The following is a 20,294-nucleotide window of genomic DNA, read 5'->3' as shown; positions in this document are numbered from 1 at the left end:
ATTTCATTTATGTCATACTAGAGTTACCAGTAGCAATAATTGTATAAAACTAATTAAAATACTTCCAGTGAACAAGGACAAATCACATCTTACTGCAGGAAATAAATTACATAAATATCAAATTAGTGCTCCAAAAGAAATGTCATTTTTAACTTCTATTATATTTTTTAAATGCATATTTAAGATTATTTTCATTACTCTGTACAAACATTCAGTTTCATTTCAAGAAACAAACGAAAATAAAATGTAAAAGAACTAATTTCGAATTTACATTTTAAAATCATATCATTGCTGTTTAGAAAAAAAAAAGTGCGTTTGTAGCAAATTAACTTTTTTCATGCTTACTCTACTTTTAATCAAAACTAATACTCATTGCAGGTCCAGCCTTAGAAAATGCGGCTCTAAATTGGAAATAATTTTCGATGATATTTGGAACCCAGCCAGTTTTTATCCAGAATAAAAATGAATTTAATAAAAAAAAGCACTTTTTATAAAGCACATTTATTAAATAAAAATATAGAATTTTGTCATTTTAACTGCTTTTTACTTTTTAGTCATTAATTTGCACGTTATGAAATCTTGACATGAAACTTTTTCTCAAATTCTCTATCAAGTGACGTTCACTGACATGAAATTAAAATTTAAGCATTCAATTCATAATCAAATTCTGAAAAAATAAAAATTGTGTACAGTCATAGAGAATACAATACTCAAGCGTTTTCAAAAGCTCACCACACCAAAGAAGGGGGTCAGAAAATACATTAGAAAAAGAAATAAGTAAGGCATATCAAATGCATAATTCAATGCATGCATAAAATGAATATTTTCTAGATTTAAATCAAAATGGTTAATATTATTTAAATAGCAGAAAAAAGTTCATTGTAAAATTTCAGACTTACAAACGTAACAAAAAAATTATCTTGATATTCAGTTAAAAAAAAAATGTTTTCAACTGCTTCGACATTTAATTCGAGTTGAATTTTTATTAATCATTATTATGACAATGAAATTCGAACGAAAAAAATATTCTTATTTCTCCTCCAATATTTCAAAAATCTTCTCTCTTTTATTTGTTAATTTACATTATCGTGAACATCCAATTAAATTTGAATATATTTACATTGAAACAATGTAAATATATTCAAATTATGTTTTCAAAAATTATATTTTCAATTTCAATTACATTGAAATTGAAAACATAATTTTTTTAAGCAAATAAAAAAAAATGCAATGTGAAATAACGAAAAGGGCGAAATTCGGCTAATTAAAGGCTACCACAAAAATTCGATTTATCCAAAGATCTGAATTAAGAAAAAACTTCTGCTAAATATGTAGCAAGAGAATACGATGAATATTAAATTAAAATAAACAAAGAGTGATTTATTCATTTTATTTAATATCTATTATAAATAGTACAGAACAAATAAATAAACCATGAAGTTTTTAAAAATAATAAATAAATATTTATTGATAAAAAAATTTAATAATTTTGTGATAAAAATTATTATAAACTTACTTCAATTTTTTTAATCAAAATTTTAAGAATTTTTATTCTTTTTTTAGTTCATACTTTGATTAGTACGACAGGGAATTAAGAGCGTATTCATGATCACTGTAAACTTAAAGTATGGTTTATTTAACTAATAAAACTAATTCAGAAATTTTTTTTAAAAACTACAATTCATGGGCTTGAATTAAATAAATTCGTTTTGCAAGCAATATTTTTAAATAATATTAATTAGATTGTAATTGCAATTAATTAGATTGTAAAATTGTAATCATTTTATCATTTGGAGCTGAAAATTCTTCACGCTCAATGTCACTTTAAATTAACGCCAAGAAAAGAAATAACCCCTTCCGATTCCTCCTATTCGAAATGGAACTTCACTACAAAAACATGTCATTATGACGTCCGCCATAAACATAAACATTTGATTGGAAGTGTTCTCGTGGTGGAGTGGAACCTAATGATAAAGCGGGGCCTTATTGGAAACAATCGGTCCAATCAACTAAAAGCCGTTCCTGATTGATTGATTGATTGCATTTTTTCCAATAAGAAACAAGATTTATAAAATTTGATTTTGAGTTTATTTTATTAAAATATATTAGTTTATTGTCCTTTAATTAAAAAAAAATATGCTCAAGACCTAGCTTTAACCTTTTATTACTTCACAAAACCGACGATCGTTCACGTGTTTCATTTTTGGCGGTAAACAATCCTTCAGAGGGAAAACGTTTTTTTTTTTTCACGAATGCTCCCGGTAGGAAGTCGAACTTTTGGGACGCTGCCAAAAGTGATGGAGTTGTCCTACTGTTTACTTTTGTGCCAAACCGGTTACTGCTAATCTACGCACAGCTCTCACTGGTAAACCCTGCGTGATGTAAAATGCGCAGTAACATATTCTTCACATTCAAATCAAGTTTCCGTTAAATATTAGGAATTTCGAACTTTAGCACAAAAATTGCCTTTCATAAGCGCTTTCTTCAAATTTTTCTGCTTTCACTGAAGTTTTTTTTATACTTACTAACTGATTCTCTGGCATTAGGGACGTCAGCCTTCATTGCTAAAAATCCCAATATACCCATTTCAGCTGTAATAATTTGAACTTTAGTAAGCTTTGAGGTACGTAGTTTTATTATGCATAAGTTACTGTTATTTACTTTATTTTGTCATTGTTATTTACTGTCTACTTATTAGTAGAAAAAATTGTGAATCTATGTGTAGATAATGATGATCGCGCCATGGAACACAGGAACTTTATTACTCTTGCTATGACAAATGTTTACTTTAATTTGTAGTTCTTACTGTTTTTGATTGTCCCGCATATTTTACCATTGCCATCTTACTGTGTTTATATTTCTATCAAGATAATATATTTTAATGTTGCATTTTGCGAAGAATTGCTATATTTAATCGATCTTATTGTTCACTTAAAATATCGTTCGAATCTCGTGAAATAAAATGGATTGTATGTATTACTTTTGTATTTAAAACTGTTAATGCTTGTATTTGTGGTATTTACGTATTAACGCCACCGCAGCTACAGATTTGGCGGTTTTTAAGTGCCGCCAATCTACACCTAAAATTTTTACAACAAATCACAAAATAAAACACTTTATTTAAAATCATAACATTTTTAGTGGCGCATTAGCGCAAAAACCGCCAAATATGTAGCTGCGGTGGCGTTAATACGTAAGTACCGTATCTGCCAAATAAAAATTTCTAATCCACAAAAATATGTGTTAAAAAGCTTTAATGCAATTTCAAATTATATAGTACTTTAATATTGAAGTAGGATAATTTTTTTTTTTCATATCTCTAGTTTTATGTTCCAAGTGACCAATTATTTTGGCATCTTATTGATGAATTCTGACTAATAAGCCTTTTAAAAAAATAAATCATAATTTTTGAGCAGTAATTTAAAATTTTGGGACTCGTAGAATACGTTATTGCTCAATTATTAAGAAAAAAAGATGCAATGGATTGCAAATTTTATCAGGCATTCATTGCCAAATATCAATTAAAGAGTACGGTGAGGTTATCTTATTTTCAGTTTGTTTTCTTTAAAAAATGTTAGCTTGGCAATTGTGTAACATTCTTTAATATTGCAAATAAGGTAAATATTCATTACCTATTAATGAGCGCTCATTTTATTGCTGTTGGAGAGTTACAAAAAAGGGTTTCCTTGCTTGTAAATTTCATAACAATTCTCGGGCACAGATTTTATATAATGTATCTACTGTCTCTCAAGATAGGTAGTTTGATACTGAATTTCTCTTCATGCTACATTAGAATATTGATGTTTGATTCGCAGTTTAATTTATGATGTACTTTAGGTTCGGAAAATATGAATATTTATCACATAGATATGATTCAAGGTGACTTGATTGATCTATGATTCCTACATCAATTTATTTCATATTATGTTTGTTTTGTTGTTGTTGTTTTTTTTCCTGCTCAGTAAAAATGACAAACTATCTGTTCTGTTATTTTCAAAGGAGATTTGTATAGAAACTTAAAGGTTAATTAAAACAAGTTATACTTCATAGTGAGTTTAACATATTTATAAGTAGTTCATATGTATTTACAAAACTAATATTCATTAATCCAAATTTAAGAAAAATAGATCTACATCTGTCTATTAAAATGCATCAACAAAGAATAATTCAAAGATGTAAAGAAATTTTTATTAATCATTGGCTAATAATGTAGTTATGTGTAATTTCCTGTCTTCTGTTCAGTTTACTAACAATATTCAAATTTCAGGAAACTAATTAAATTTTATATTTAGATTCCTTTACAAAATATGATATATAAATGTATTTGTGTTACATAATTATTAAAACTCTCAGTATTAAAAAGTTGTCAAATATTTTAAAATTGCATTTTATAAAATAATTTCTAAGACAGGAATAAATATATTTAAGGGCCTTGCTTATAGTGCAAGATTGCTTGTTGTTATTCATCATTTACTGACAAATGACTAGCAGCAACTGCTTTTGGTAGCTTTTTTTTACTTCCTATCTGGTTCCTGAAATTAAATTAAAATTAATATTATGACTTCTGTGCAGTTTTTAATTTTAAAGTCTGATAAAATTTGGAAATTCAAACTATCAATTATTAAAGCTAGATTAAGTAGTTATGCTAATAAATATATATACAGACACTCTTGTTATTGGATATTAAATTGAGACATTTTAAACAACATTCATTCTGAATTTTTAAAAAATATATATATATTGCATGCTTTTTTTTTTTTTTTTTTTTTTTTTGGCAGTTGAATAATTAAGTTGGTATTTTTCAAACTATTTATAGGGATCAAAATCAAACTAATACAATCTGATGATCATGCATTTGTTGTTTCTGGTGGTTCAAAACTGGTTAGCACATAGTGTTTGTGAATATCTTGGTATTTTAATTAGAGTTCCATTTGTGGGTTTTTTTTATTCAACTGTTTTATTTTAATAATTTAAAGGAAAATTTATTTTTCAATATCAAGGTCAAATCAACACTATTTTAAAGCAAAATTTACCTCATCAGCTAAGATTTTTATAAAATTTGGCTCATATTTTGTTTTGTTCATATATACTTGGAAAAATGCCAAATTTCATGCAGATATGTCAATTCATTTTTGAATTAAGGCTACATAAAGTTTCAAAAATTTGCCAAAAAAAAAAAAAAAACCCGACAGAATTTTAATTGCTTAAACAGATCTCTTAATTGAGTTATAAAGTTGGGACGTATGGCAATTTTCATACTCTCCTTGTGGAGGGTGTACAACATAATAAAGGCTATTGTAATTATTTTTTACTGCAATCTAAATAAAATTTTTATTTTAAATTTTTTCCAAAAAGTGTTGACTTTAAAATTTCCATATTTATTCTGTAAATAGTTAATTACCTGTCAAAATATAAATATGGAATGATGATGGCTTATTTGTTTAAAAAAATTCAACTGAAGCTTTATGTTGCATTGATGACCTATATTAAACTAAGTATAGCAAGAATGTTAAGCTTTATACTTACATAAAAGTAAATAGCTAACCTGAAGAAAGAATGCAGTAAGTCTAAAACACTTAATCCAGAAAAACCATCCAGATCTGCAATCAACTGTTAATACTTTTAGATCATGCATTAAAAACATTAACTTGAAGTTAAATTTAAAAAATTGAGAACTTAATGATATTTTTTAAAAAGCCCATCCATCTGGGCCATGTTCTCTATTCTCATATCCATGAAATATTATTTTGAGGGTTGTGGGTTGACAGGGGATGTTTTGACAGAAATTATTTCTATACCTTCCACTGGAACAATATTGCACTTGAAAGTGCTGTATGCCAGACAAAGATGGCTTTTTCAAGCATTCTATAGTAAAGATTCCTACAACTAAATAAAAAGTTTTACTTTAGACTGTAATCATTATTCAGATTGTTTTCAGTACTGTAATGTTTAATCAGGCTTATGTTCATATTTATTTTCACGTGATTGTAAAGCTTAGAATTCTTGTAATATTCAACTACATATAGAATATTAATGAGAGAGAAAAAACATAAAAAAATTTTTTTTAACAAGTAACACGTCATCACAAATTTATATTTTGCCAGGTGATTAACAAAATTAATAACTATTCATAGAATAAATTTAAAATATGAGTTTTTTTAAAAAAATTTAATTAAAATTTTATATAAGTCTACTGAATGCTGTATACCTCAAGTAAGAGCTTGGCATGACTTGTTTATATATTGGAAAAGAAAAATCTTTTTAGTAACTATAATAAAACAGTTGAATAGGTAAATGCAAATGAGAATCTGGTTAATTAAATCACCAAAACAGTCACTACCAATCAGTTTTCAACCTTGAGAAATAACAAATACATGACTATCAGATTGTTATTAATATTCTTGATCTTGATTCTTATAAACAGTTTGAAAAATGTTGACTTAATTATTCAATCACTAAACGAAAAGGAATAATACACAATATATTTTCTATTTATTAATTTAGATTGATTATTAGTTAAAATAAATATTAGCTGATGTACCTTATGGGATTTGGTATTTCCCCATATCTATATGAATAGTACATCCTCAAAAACTGAGATTTCAAGATTTATAGAATGTGTTGAAGTGACATGGGATAATCCAAATTAAAAGAACAACTTAGAGAAGTCAGTGATTTTAAAATGAATCAGTCTTAATACTGTTAAAATAAACTTTGAAATTCATGAAACAAAACCTTGTATGGTGCTTTTTGTAGGAATTATGATTTAAGACTGAGAGAGATCTATTGATCTACAAGGGGAAATAGAGCAATAAAAAAAATTTAGACTTATCTATTTAACATTAATATAATTTTTAATTATCTATTTTCTTTTTTTTAAAAGAGATATAAATAATTGGTTTGTGGAATATGCATATTAATATTATCTCTAAGTACTGCACAGCATGAAAGATATGATGATAAAACATGATATAGGATATTTTATATAAAAGTATGCTCCTTCTGCTTCAATGAAATATTTATTAATTTTTTTTTTCAATATGGTGAAGTTTACATAATTTATTTTGACTTTTTGTTATATATAGATGGTAGATATATTTTTTTAAACTTCAGCTACTAATTTTACATTTTATAAATTTAGAATCTGAGTTATTGTTAGAAATGAAGATTTAATAAAATTTTCATTCAAACTCCCTGCTATAATTTGTTAGCTATTTATAATCCCTTAATGAAAAAATAAATAAATAAATAACTTGCATTGTTTACTCTTTATGTTCATGATTTCTCCGAAATATACAAAAAAGTTATTATTTGAGTATTATTATTATCATTGCTGTATTTTAGGTGGTCATTATTACCAGTTACTGCAGTAATGGTAGTTTTTGAAAGCTCAGAAAACTCATTTGAGGAATTTGCACTTACTTTATTAATAGAATTTTTACTTCTTTAATAATCAATTGGTCATTTTTATAAACAAATTCAAATATGATCTACCAAAGCATTTTCAAATATTTGCTTTAATGTTAATATTATATAATTATTTTAATGGTAATATCATTTTATAACTTAAAGCATAATTGGCATCTTTGAAAGATTTCCTTATTTGAATTTTCAGTTAGTTTCTTATTTGGCAATTTTTCTTCTGGTATAAGAGTATTTGATTAGAAAACTAATCCTTCCTTCTCTTCCTATGGTTCATGTGAATAGAATGGCATGGCTGCAAACGATGGCATGCCTTCAAAGTAGGTTTGGAAGAATAAATTATCAAATTGTTTGGTTTCAGTGGTCTTTGATTTCAAATTCTTTGTTTTAGCTATTGCCATAGTAATAAATTAATCTATTTTCTTTTTATTTCTGTAGTTTCAGTTTTTTTTTTAATTGAATTTTTTTTTTCTTTTCTTTTACAGAAACACAGAGTTTGGATAGCTGGATCAAAGAAAATGAAAAATGTAATTTATATTTACTTCTTAAGAAACCAGGTTGTTGTGGGAATATTAATACACAAATGAAAAGATTTTAACTTTTCTTAAAATACACAATTTAGTAGCCATTTTAATTGTCTTAGAAATAAAAATTCTTACAAATATCGCCTTTTAAAAATCAATTGACCATTCTTAAATGAATCCTTGATCATGCCTTGCTGCAATGTTCCGGAGTTGAAACCTTATATAAATAATGTTTCTATTGAGATTCTCGCTGAAAAAGAAAATTCACATCCCCATCCTTCAGTTTATATCAATAAAGAGATTCATTCTACTGATCCTTGTGGAGGAAAACTCACAAAGAACAAGTGTTCAATTAGGCACAATCTTTTAACTGAAAACACTTTCATATGTGATCTATGCCATAAGTCATTTTCTAAAAAAAGTGGATTTGAAAGACATTATCGTACTCACCTCAACATAAAACCTTTTAAGTGTAGTGAGTGCTCCCATTCATTCGCTTCTAATAGTCATTTAAACAGACATATTCTGATTCATACTAACGAAAGGCCTTTTGCTTGTGATGTGTGTTACAAAGCATTTAATCAAAAGGGCAGTTTAGAGCTACATTTGAGAACACATTTGGACAAAAAACCATTCTCATGCCAACTATGTATCAAGACATTTACTCGAAAATCTGATTTAAGAATCCATTGTTTTCTTCATGAAGAAGAAAAATCTTTCCAGTGCGACATATGTTCTAAAACATTCGCCCAGAAAGGTAGCTTAAGATATCATCAACGCGTTCAACGTTGTGAAAAATCTGTCGTTCTCAATTCTAACGTAATAAAATCTGGCAAATTGCCAGAAAAAATTTCTCTTGCTTGTGAATTTTGTGAAAGAACCTATTCCTGTAAATCTAGTTTGAAAAGGCACTATCGTCATCATACAAAAGAAAGGCCTTACTCTTGTGAAATATGTAATAAAGCCTTTTCTGTGAAAAACACTTTAACTAGACATTATCTTACTCATACAAAAGAAAGATCTTTTATCTGTAGTATTTGTAACAAGGCATTTCCACGTAAGAGCAACCTTAAGAGACATTATCTTGTTCACACTAAGGAGAAACCGTTTGCTTGTGATGTATGTGATAAAGCATTTTCTCAAAAGGGCGATATGAAGAGGCATAAACTCCTTCATTTGAAGAAAGAAAATAGTATGAATAGAAACTGAGAAATTTTTAATCATTATATTTACATCATATATCACAGAAACTTATTTATGATCTGAATGTGTACTTATGATCTGAATGTCTGGTTATATGTTTGTTTATAATATACAAAATAAAGAAGGCATTTTGTACTTTTCACATCAGTTTTGAATTTTGTATCAGTCACATCAGTTTAAAGAAATGTATATACATTGATTAAATATTTGTGTTTAAATGTTTATGTACAATTTTTTATTACTCATACAAAATTTATAACTACATATTCTGTTAATTATTATAACATTTATTATAAGTAAATTATAATACAAGGCGATCAAAACTAAAATACCCCTACTCTGAGCTCTCTATTCAGCGAACTACTCAGTGTAAAGGTTCCAAAATTGGTGAACATATTATTCAAGACATGGGGAAACGGATTACGAGGAGGGGGGGGAAGCTAGTTCCAGAAACACCGATAGTGGCGCTGTACAACAACAAATATTCTGAAGAGACACAAATGGTGTGGAATTTTTCCTTTTTACCTTCTATTGGTTATATGGAAAGAAAAAAAAGCGAAGAAACTATAGCTGCAATTTCGCACTATAAGCAAAAAAAAATTGCATAAATCCTTGGTTCTCCGCATAAAAGGGATAAAGCTAGGAAAATGTCATTCTTATCAGCGAGGCTTCGCCCTTTGCTTGTGAAGTTTTATGAAAACAAGGGGAGTGTTGCGACTGCACTTCGAGAATTTTGGCGACTTGAGAATTTACGAAAGTACCAAAACATGCTTAAATATTTTGTTGTACTTCAAATGCAACAGCGCCAATGTCTTGATACAATTATTTTTATGCAAGATGAAGCGACTCCACATATTTGTACAGCAGTTTCTTCGGCTTCATTCTACGAATGACAGTCGTGTGTTTCCGTCAACCTAATCATCTCGTTCTGCACATCTTAATCCCTGTGATTTTTGGCTTCGGGGATACTATTTGAGCGCGGCTCTCCCACGCATCGATTTCATTTTTGGCTGGCGAGATTCTCTTCAATTTAAATCTTATTTTTCAATCAATGAATTCATCAAAAGTTATGGATCAGCTGTGTGATATGTTCACCAATAAAAGGAGTGCACTCTGTTTTTTAATTGAGCCAACGGTTCGTTAATTATCTTCAGTTTTAATTATTTTTCTCTTCCTCCGTGTCGTACTGTTCTTCCATCTTGGCTACCTTTGTTCGTTATCTTTCTTTCAATTTATCTCCAACAGCTCAATCGGGCCTTCCTAATATCTGATAATCCCTTCTATCCTCTTCAAAGATTCCGATCCAGAAAAAAATTTCGTAATAGATCCAAATTCACAGAATTTCTGTGGGGGCAACGTTGGCCTGGTGGTAAGATCTGGGCTTCGGAACCGGAGGGTTTCAAGTTTGAGATTCGGTTCCACCGAAGAAGTGGGTATGGTGCGCGCTATTACGAGGTCCGTTCTAAAATAACTGGAATTACTTTGAAACGGGACGTTAATATAATGAATTGAAATTAGCGTAAGATTTCTGGTTCGCCATCCACCGCCTATTAGGTTTGCTCTTTACTGCTTACCTCTTTTGCCATGCTGTTCCTTCTATCTTAGCGATCTTCGCTTGGTATTTTTCTTTCAATTTATCTCCAATGGCTCAATCGCGCCTTTCCATTATTCCTAATGTCTGATAATTCCTTTTATCCTCTTCAAAGATTCCAGTCCAGGGAAAAGGCTCGTAAGAGATCCAGTGGCAGAATTTCTGTAGGAGCCAAGGTGGCCTGGTGGTAAGATCTCGGCTTCGGAACCAGAAGGTCCAAGTTCGAGACTCGATTCCACCGAAGTAAGCAGATCTGGTGCACGTCAAATCCGTCGGGTCCAAACGTCCTCCCGCTGGGACGTTAAATATAACTGAACTCAATTGAACACAGGATTTCTGTTTTTCTTTTCACCGAGCATTGGGCTTACTCTATACTACTTTCCTCTTTTGCCGTACTGTTCTTCCATTTCCTCGGTATCATTCTTTCAATGTAGCTGCAATGTCCAATCAGGCCTTCCCATTATTTCTAATGTCTCACATTCCCTTCTGTCCTCGAAGAATAGAAAGGATCTCCATCCATACGTTGGGTTTGCTCTTTACTGCTATCTTCGTTGCTCTTGTGTCTTTTTTACGTCAGTTTAATAAGTTGTTCTAGCTTTGTGTTGCCATAGTAAGTAGCACCTAAAACATGTTTTAAGTGCAATTTATTTGGCATAGCGACAAAGAAAACGGAAGGCGAATTCAGATTTGAAGTTGAATGGCCACACTCGCTCCTGTTTATATGAAGTTCGAAGGGCCTTCCGATCTTAACTTATTTTTCAAGAAATATTGGCGCATAAGAAGGAATTAAAGGCATGCGCATCAGTAAATAGCCTGCCGGCAACGCGAGGAAAAAGGCAGATGAGTAACATCAAAAGAATGGAGAAAAATTGAGCTCTGCATTTAATTATGCAGCCATTCAAGAATGATAATATTGCAAACCTTATTGTTTCTAGAAATTATTTAGAGACTCAAACTATACGTTTCCTATTGATACATTAAAGTTTATTTTATAATTGAGACCGTTAGTTAGTTTTCCGGAAATTTTAAGAACTAATCAGAAATTTTTTTAAAAAAAGAGAGAGAGAATTACCACTGTGCTAAAATAATAAGACTATACAGGCAAAAGAAAAAAATTACATGTAGTATATTAATTTATACAAAATTAGTTTTTTTAATTAAAATTATGCATGAAAGTATTTAACTTCCGAACTAAGCCGATTAGAATAACTTGCATGTGTGTTTGTGTAATGTTTACTTTATAATTCGTTTAAACATACGATTAATTTTACCATTTTATGAAATGATAATTCCATCTTAAATAGCTATCAAAATGTAGCAGGCATCACAGTTTAACCAGTCAACTGCTTTTGACGAATATACTTGTCACGGAAGTACAATATTTGGCGTTATTACAATGACAGTTATTATATTTATATAAAAATTGATTAATTTATTTATTGTATGTGTGTGTTTATGACAATTTAGATACGTGTTTTCCGAAGAGGTCAAACTGAGTAACTGATTAAACAAAACCAAAATAAAAAAAAAAAAGTTGGGGAAATCTTTTTTTTTTTTTTAATGTTTGTTTGGGAAGGTTGATTGTAAATTATTTTTCAGGTGATTAATAATTTTTCATTGCTGAAAATTTGTCGTTCCATTTTCTACATTATTTTTGTTAATTATAATTAAAAATGTGTCATCTTTTAAAGTGATATTTATTTCCGGCTTTTGATAAAAAAAAAAAAAGTATTCACTACAAGCAGTCAACTATTTGCATAATGAGTTTTTTTTTTTTTTTAATCCAAAATTGAATTCTTATTGTTTTGTAATGTATTTATGAATTACTATTTTGCTTATGTAACTTTATTTGAATTTTAATAAAACTTTTTTTTTGTTAGCCCTTCTACAGAAAAGTAAATTTTCATTGTTTTATAACGTGCTTGCTCTATATGCGATTTCGCATATGGAATATTATTTAAATTTTTATAAAACTTTTGTGAATTTTCTTTGCTAGCCCTCCTACAGCCAAAAGTAAATTCTCATTATTTTATAATGTGCTTGTTCTTATGCGATTTTGCATATTGAATATTATTTGAATTTAAATAATATTGAATTTTGTTGCTAGTCCTTCTACGGCCAAAACTAAATTTTAAATGTTTTATAATATGCTTGTGAATTGCAATTTTGCAATGGAACTTTATTTAGATTTTAATAAAACTGTTTATTTTATCCAAAGCTTTGACAAGTCAGCAATATCTTTATATATATATAAAAATGGCTGTTGGATTCGTTGAAGCTGCAGACATACAAAATCATTGCAATTATATCTTTCTTTTCTTTCCTCTTCTTTATTTACCCCCCCCCATAAAATTTACCACCTTTGTGCTTGTATCACATAATCAGACTAGTAAATCTGCTTTTGCGCTACAAATACAAATAAATTATTAATTGCATCTTGTTATTACAATATGAATATCAAATTCAAATATCGTAAAATTAGAACCCAACTAATAAACATACGGTTACATAGATATTTTTATTCGATCTATTAAACTGTAATGCTAATTATCTCCATTCCTAAAAATTCCTTTAACCTTCTAATACCTTGCATCCTATTTATAGGACATTTAAACTTTCCAGTGGAATGCTAAATCAAAATGCACGGCATTGTTTTTGCTTTTTCTACGAAGTCATTATTTTCCTAACTCTTAAACAATTTCTTATTCGAAAATCAATTTGTCGTGTTTTTTGCTTTAATTTATTTTCAGTGCAATACAAAGAATTCGAAAGTTTATTATTTTAATCTATACTTATAATAAAGCTCAATGTGTGTGTGTGTGTGTTGGCGCTCTACAGGCCAGGTCATTTGACATACAGCTACCAAATTTGGTACATGTATATCTTAGAGGTAGGGAATGTGCACCTGGGGTCCCTTTTTTTGAATTTTTAATTAGAATTTTAATTATTAATTAAAAACTAACTTTCCCGCCAAAAAAAATCTTCCATTTTCCCCACCGCCAACTTTCCCGCCAAAAAAATCTTCCATTTTCCCCACCGCCAAATGAGTAAGACTTCAGCTTTTTTTTCTCCCAACAGAAATGAGGCTAGGGTTAACATTTTTCGGCGGATTATTTCAAACGATTCTGTTTATTTTCTTAATGTTTTATGCATTTAAAATTAAACATTGTTAATTAATCCATGTTTCAGATTCATTCTGAAGTACTTTTGAATTAAAATAACACAGAATAAAGGAAATTAAAAATGTATAATCTGCATAGCGTTACCCCAACTGGCATAGAAAAATTCACGCATTTGCGTTACCCAACTGGCGAAGAAAATTCACGCATGCGCATTGTTCTGATTGTTGTCATGACAACCACTATCAACGGATGATTTAAATTATTTTTAGGTTAGTTGCATGATTTTGTAAGTAAATCGTATTTATGTTAGTTATATATTTTTTGTATATGCTTATAGTTTTAAGTACATCGTTTTTTTTTAAGTAGTTTTTTTTAAACCTGTTTTCAGTGATTTAAATGCCGGCGTCCTAGCATAGGGGTAGCGCATCTTCCCCGTGATCTGGGCGTCCCGGGTTCGAGTCCCGGTTTGGGCATGGTTGTTCTTCCTGTTCTATCTGTGAGATGTGTGAATGTGCCCTCCTGTAAAAAGGGGTTGTGCAAGCGAATGAGTGATGCGTGAGTAGCAAAGTCGTACTCTTGGCCCTAGTTGGCGCTACGATAAAAACAAGAGGCGTCCCCCTTAGGCTTAAATCGGCTGTGTTTGAACAGCAGGCTTGTCCGTGGCAAGTGCCATAAGAAACAAACAACAACAGTGATTTAAATTATTTTTAGGTTAGTTGCATGCTTTTGTAATTAAATTGTATTTATGTTAGTTATATATCTTTTTGTATATGCTTATAGTTTTAACTACATCGTTTTTTAAGAAGTTTTTTAAAACCTGTTTTCGACTGATTATTTTAAACGATTCATTTTATTTTCTTAGTGTTCGATGCATTTAAAATGAAACATTGTTAATTAATAGATGTGTTCATGATGAATCTGAGAAAATTTTGTTGACAAATTCTTGAGATATTACATAAATTAAGAAAGATATTCTTTAGTGCCCATAAAGTTTAAATGCTCAGTGACTCTGTTATCAGTAATCATATTATTAAAAAAATGCTTTGTTTCAGTAAAAAATATTATTATATTAATTGCAGATTAATCATTTACACTTTAATTTAAAACATAAATTCTACGAGAGGTAACAGAAAATTAGAGAGATACATATTACGTTATGACTGAAGGCCTTTATAATATTATGAGTGAATTATATGACTATCAAAATATGAAGTTTTAAAATATTTTGATGAAGAATCTATTAAAGTTGGAATTGCGTAAAATATTTAATGGTACGACCGGAGTTTAACCCCCTGAATGGCAAAATTTTTAAAAACTGCCAACAACGGTCTTGCGAAATGTTCAAAAGCAAAGGAGCAGATATTCAATTATAGTGCATAATAAAGATTGTCAGCTTTGGCGCGTTATCGCAACTGGGCGAAGAAGGCGGTTAAACTCCGGTTCAACCTATTTAATTATTAAAATTTAAATGAACATGAAGATTGGCGGATCGGCTGGTCACCAAAGGCGGTAGTACTTATAATAAAGCTCAATGTGTGTGTGTGTGTGTGTGTTTTGACGCTCTACAAGCCAGACCGTTCGACCAACAGCTACGAAATTTGGCACGTGTATACCTTGGAGGCCGGGAATGTGCACCTGGGGGTTATTTTTTCGAATTTTTAATTAGAATTTTTTTTAAAGCGAAATTTTGGCGTGTTTCTGCTATAACTTCCGAAAATATTACCGCATAAAAAAGATTTTTACATCAAGTTAAAGATCAAAAATTTCTCTTTTAAATGATACCAATGTTTTAACCTTAAAATTAAATTTCTATTTTTAATTAATTTTTTTAACTATATTTTTCAACAATTTTTTTTCGTACAAAATAAAAATAAAATTTAAACTGCACGAGCACGTTTCGCATTCATGGGGAAAAATTAGCTTTTTTCAAAGTGTTGATTGATTAAAGCTCCAATTGAAAATAAATTAAATCTTTTTGGAAATGAAATCTGCAAAAATATAATTTTCAGTACGGTCTGTAGGAAATGAAACAAATATGAAATATTATTTTTTCTAAAAAATTAATTCAAGAAAATTTATTTTATGATCTTTTACACTATCTATATTATTAATCCAATAAATCAGTTTTATTTTAAGGCAAGTTTTGTTTAATATGAACAGGATATCCATTCAAATCAGAACCACACAGCTAATTTGTAAACCTTTAGTAATAGACACAGATCTTCTAAAATGGTCTAAATGGAAAATGATTATATTTAATGTAACTTGATCCAATAAATGCTCTAATAAATAACGAATTTTTGATTTTACATAAAGATTCTGCTGTGGAAATCATGTTAAAGAAAATGTTCTTGAAACACTAATATTTTAAATAAAAAGAGTTAATTTCCAATTTACTAAATCAATCACTTAAACTGACTGATTTATGAAAATTTAAGTATCACTATTCAATAAAAAAGGATAATTTTAGATTTTCCATCGATCGTTTCAAAGAAAATACGCCAATCAGCGCGTAGGTTTCTCAAGATTAATTGGCCTAAAATTATGAAAATGTTGAGTTTTTCTAAATTTTTAAAATTCATAACTTCATAAATCAGTCTTAGTTGATCGTTGAAAATTGAAACATTCATTCATTTATTTAAAATTTGGTGTGTCCAGAATATTTCTCAGAATATGATACCTTACTGCATTAAATTTAAACTTCATAATTTTTGAAATATATTTATAGGCCGGAACAAAATATTATTATTGATTCCATTTCAATCCTTTTGAAAGCAAAACTAAAAACTGAATTTTAGGCTGAATCTGAGAAATTTTTGTTGAATTATTCTTTGAGATATTACATAAATTATGAAAAATATTTTGTAATTCACATAAGACTTAAATACCGAGCGATTCTGTTTGCAGTACTCATATTCAATAATAATAATAATTAATAAATAACAATAAAAATGATAAATAAAATAAAACGCTTGGTTTCATTAAAAAATATCTTTATATTAATTGCAATCTCAGCATTTCCACTTTAAATTAAAGTTGAAGTTTTACCGGAAATTACAACAAATTAGGAAAATATATATAGTAAACGATCTAAACAACAGTATAAGTTTGGTATGACTATCAAAATTTGAAGATTAAAAATGCTTCGTTTGAGAATCTATCAAGAGACCAGTTACTTAAAATACTTAATTGAAAATTGTAGCGAGCGGTAATACTGGCGAACCGGCTGGTCGCCAAAGGCGGCTAGTAAAAAATAAATTTATAATATTTTAAACTGTTTCTCGTCTTTATTTTTCTTATATTTTAAGCATTTTTAATGTGTGCATTTAATTTATAAAGTTCTTTACAATGCTACTTTACCAATTTTTTGATAATTGTTCTTTAAAAAAATTTTTAACGAAACAAAAAAAGAAAAGAAAATTTGGAATTTAATTTTATTTTGTAGTTAATTAAATCTTCATCTTTTGAACATAATTTATATAAAATTGAACTGAAATTAAATTGAATATTAATTAATTAAAAAATAACCTAGCATTTAATTAGTCATACGATATGTTTAAGATAATTATTCCTTTCCCGAAAAGAGCATTTTTGTTGATTCTGATTATGCTTGGTCAGTTTTTAACCCATTAATGTCCAATTTAATTTCAAGGATAGATTTCAGTTAGTAATTTAAATAACATTAATTAATCACTTTGTACTACTTAGAATCAGAATTATTATCTGTAAGATTTATTTCCGTGAGCTTTTTTTACTTTTTCGTTTATGTCCATCTGTTCTATGACAAAGATAATTAAGAGACAATTTGAACAAAATTGCAGATTTCTATCAAGTAAATTCTGATCAAAGGAAGTCCAGCTGTTTGAATATAAGTTAATGCGATGATTACAAAACAAAGAGAACTAGACAAATAAAATTCAATATACAAATTTAACATCCAAAGTGTAGACGCCTGTCAAAGTTTGGGCGAAATCGAATTAGGGGTTAACTGTATGTCGGTCTGTACTTTCAAAAACAAGTAAAAAGTATAGTCAAAAATGCAATGACTTAAATATATCAAATTTAGTATGGAAATTTGTAACTACAATGGAGTTTTGTGTCAAACTTTTGTTTCAATAGTTGAGAAAAGAGCGTCTAAAACACAAATTCGATTTTCGAGTACTATCGCCATGGATGAAATGACAGTTTCAGTAAAAATGCTTAATCCACGCCAAAAGTTAATATTTTATAACTATTGTACGCCAATGCCATGTAAGGCATTCTCTGGCAAGACAAGTGTATTAAAGAATATGTGTATAGAGAAAGGTTTTAGTAAGATCACTACTCCTGTTTCTTTCTTGTTACATTCTGAAAGCGAGTTATATTAATTTCAGGCAATGTTATTCTCGAAAGCACAAAGTTGTTTTATGTTGTGTTGAGCATAACGCAACAGAAACTTTTGTAAAATATTTTACTTACCCATACTACTTATACTTATAAGGGTTATAAGTATTTTTTTGTTTCGTAAAAATATACATTGGCAAAAAACATACTTTTGTTTTTATTGCAGAATTGTTATAGTGTGATTTGTGTCACTGGGATATTGTTCAATTTATAAGGTAACGATTTGCTTTTTTTTTTAATTACACGAAAAAAATACTTCAAAATTATACCCAACTATTCGAAATGTGTGTGTGTGTGTGTGAAGTTGAATATTTAAACCCATGAAGTATGTTTGACTATCAAAACACAGAAAATCCGAGTAACTTCTTTACAATTTAAACCTTGTAAGTCAGCGTAATTTTCATCACGCCCCCCGCATACAATAAAATGTATACAATAATAATGTAGTTTGAGTATTTTAGCGTTAAACCTACACTACGACCTTAATTTTAAACCTTCAAAATTGCCAAGAATACGGAAATTTATTGACATTTGGCAAGACCGATCCTCAGTATTGACAAAACAAGAATCCAGTGTCTTTTTATTGCTCTTGCGTCCACCATGTCGAACATTCTCGCGGTTTCGCGGGAAGTTCCGATTTGTCTCGAACATTCTGGAATGGCGCCAAGATGCCGTCTCGAGCATGCGCAGATGTGAGAAAATGTTTTCTCATAGGGAGTAGGAAAATGTTCGATAACGCCAGTTTCAATCCCAGCCAGTCTCATTCGAGTCGATCCTTCTATCGCTAACGAATCTATCGTCAATGTGTATGTTATATATGTTTTCGTGTTAATTGCAATTCACCGTATTAAATATTCACGACAGCAGATTTATGCAGATTCATGGATAAATTTTTAAGCGGGCGCAAGTGAGCATTAGACGATAGTGAAGCATCAACAAGTACACAGATGAGCGTAGTTCCGAAAATAAAATCAAAAAGATATTCTCAAGAATACTTTGGGTTTACCAGTACTGAAGTAAATGAAGAAGAAAGGCCCCAGGGTATTATTTGCACAAAAATGTTGACGGCAGACAGCATGAAACCTAATAAACTTAAGCGACATTTGGAAGCGCTTCATAGTGAGTACGTCAACAAATCCAGAGAATTCTTCAAATTAAAATCACATGAAAAGCAAAAATCATTTTGAAAAAATTGTAAATGAAAAAGCTTTAAATGCCTCTTACAAAGTTTCATATAAAATAGCAGATGTAAAAAGCCTCACACCATTGATGAAGAGCTTATTTCGCCAGCAGCGATTGAGATTGTAGAAATTATATTTGGAGATAATCTTGCAAAACCCTTGCAGTCCATACCTCTTTCAAATGATACTGTTGCCCGTTGAATTGGTGATATAGCTGAAGATGTATAATGTCAGCTTTTCTTGAAGTCGCGTAACAAATTGTTTTCAATACAGCTTGATGATGCAACAGATAGATGCTTATTTAATTGCCTATGTTCGATTTTGTGATATGTCAGTAGTAGAACTACTTTTCTGCAAACCAATAGAACTCAAAGCAACAGCACTCGCATTATTTGTTATCTTAAATGATTTTATGAACGAGACAAACATAGAATGGAAAAATTGCGTTGGAATATGCACCATTGGTGCTCGTTCAATGTCCGAAAGAATCCTAACTATACAAGCACTTGTAAAATAAAAATCGGCACAGTGCGTCTGAACACATTGCATGATCCACAGAGAAGCACTGGCTTCCAAAGAAATGAGTCCTGGTCTGAATATTGTGTTAACTACGGTTGTAACCGTAGTAAATTATATAAAAATGAGATCCCTGAAATCAAGAATCTTTTCTGTACCTTGTAAAGACATGGATGCAGTACATTCTGCGTTACTATTTTATTGCGAGGCAAGAAAAGGACATCTTTGCAACGTGTTTATGAATTAAGAGAAGAAATCGCCATTTTCCTTAAAGAGGAAAATAGACAGGAAGCCGAGAATTTTCGCGATGGTTTGTTTATTTGTGATGAAATTGGGCTATTTGGTCGACGTA

The 20,294-nt window shown here is 29.5% G+C and overlaps 1 protein-coding gene across 1 annotated transcript; it reads left to right on the top strand.

Moving 5' to 3' along the window:
• Window positions 1-2,346: 2,346 nt before the first annotated feature.
• LOC129988022 (zinc finger protein 271-like) lies at window positions 2,347-9,306 on the top strand. Its single transcript, XM_056096098.1, has 2 exons — window positions 2,347-2,623; window positions 7,908-9,306. The coding sequence occupies exon 2, from the start codon at window positions 8,133-8,135 to the stop codon at window positions 9,153-9,155; it is 1,023 nt and encodes a 340-aa protein (XP_055952073.1). The 5' UTR covers window positions 2,347-2,623; window positions 7,908-8,132; the 3' UTR covers window positions 9,156-9,306.
• The last annotated feature ends 10,988 nt before the right edge of the window (window positions 9,307-20,294 follow it).

The sequence above is a fragment of the Argiope bruennichi genome, chromosome 10 (assembly GCF_947563725.1).
Source record: "Argiope bruennichi chromosome 10, qqArgBrue1.1, whole genome shotgun sequence".
Lineage (NCBI taxonomy): Eukaryota > Metazoa > Arthropoda > Arachnida > Araneae > Araneidae > Argiope > Argiope bruennichi.
The sequence above is the reverse complement of the archived record's forward strand: the minus strand, read 5'-3'. Positions and strand labels throughout refer to the sequence as shown.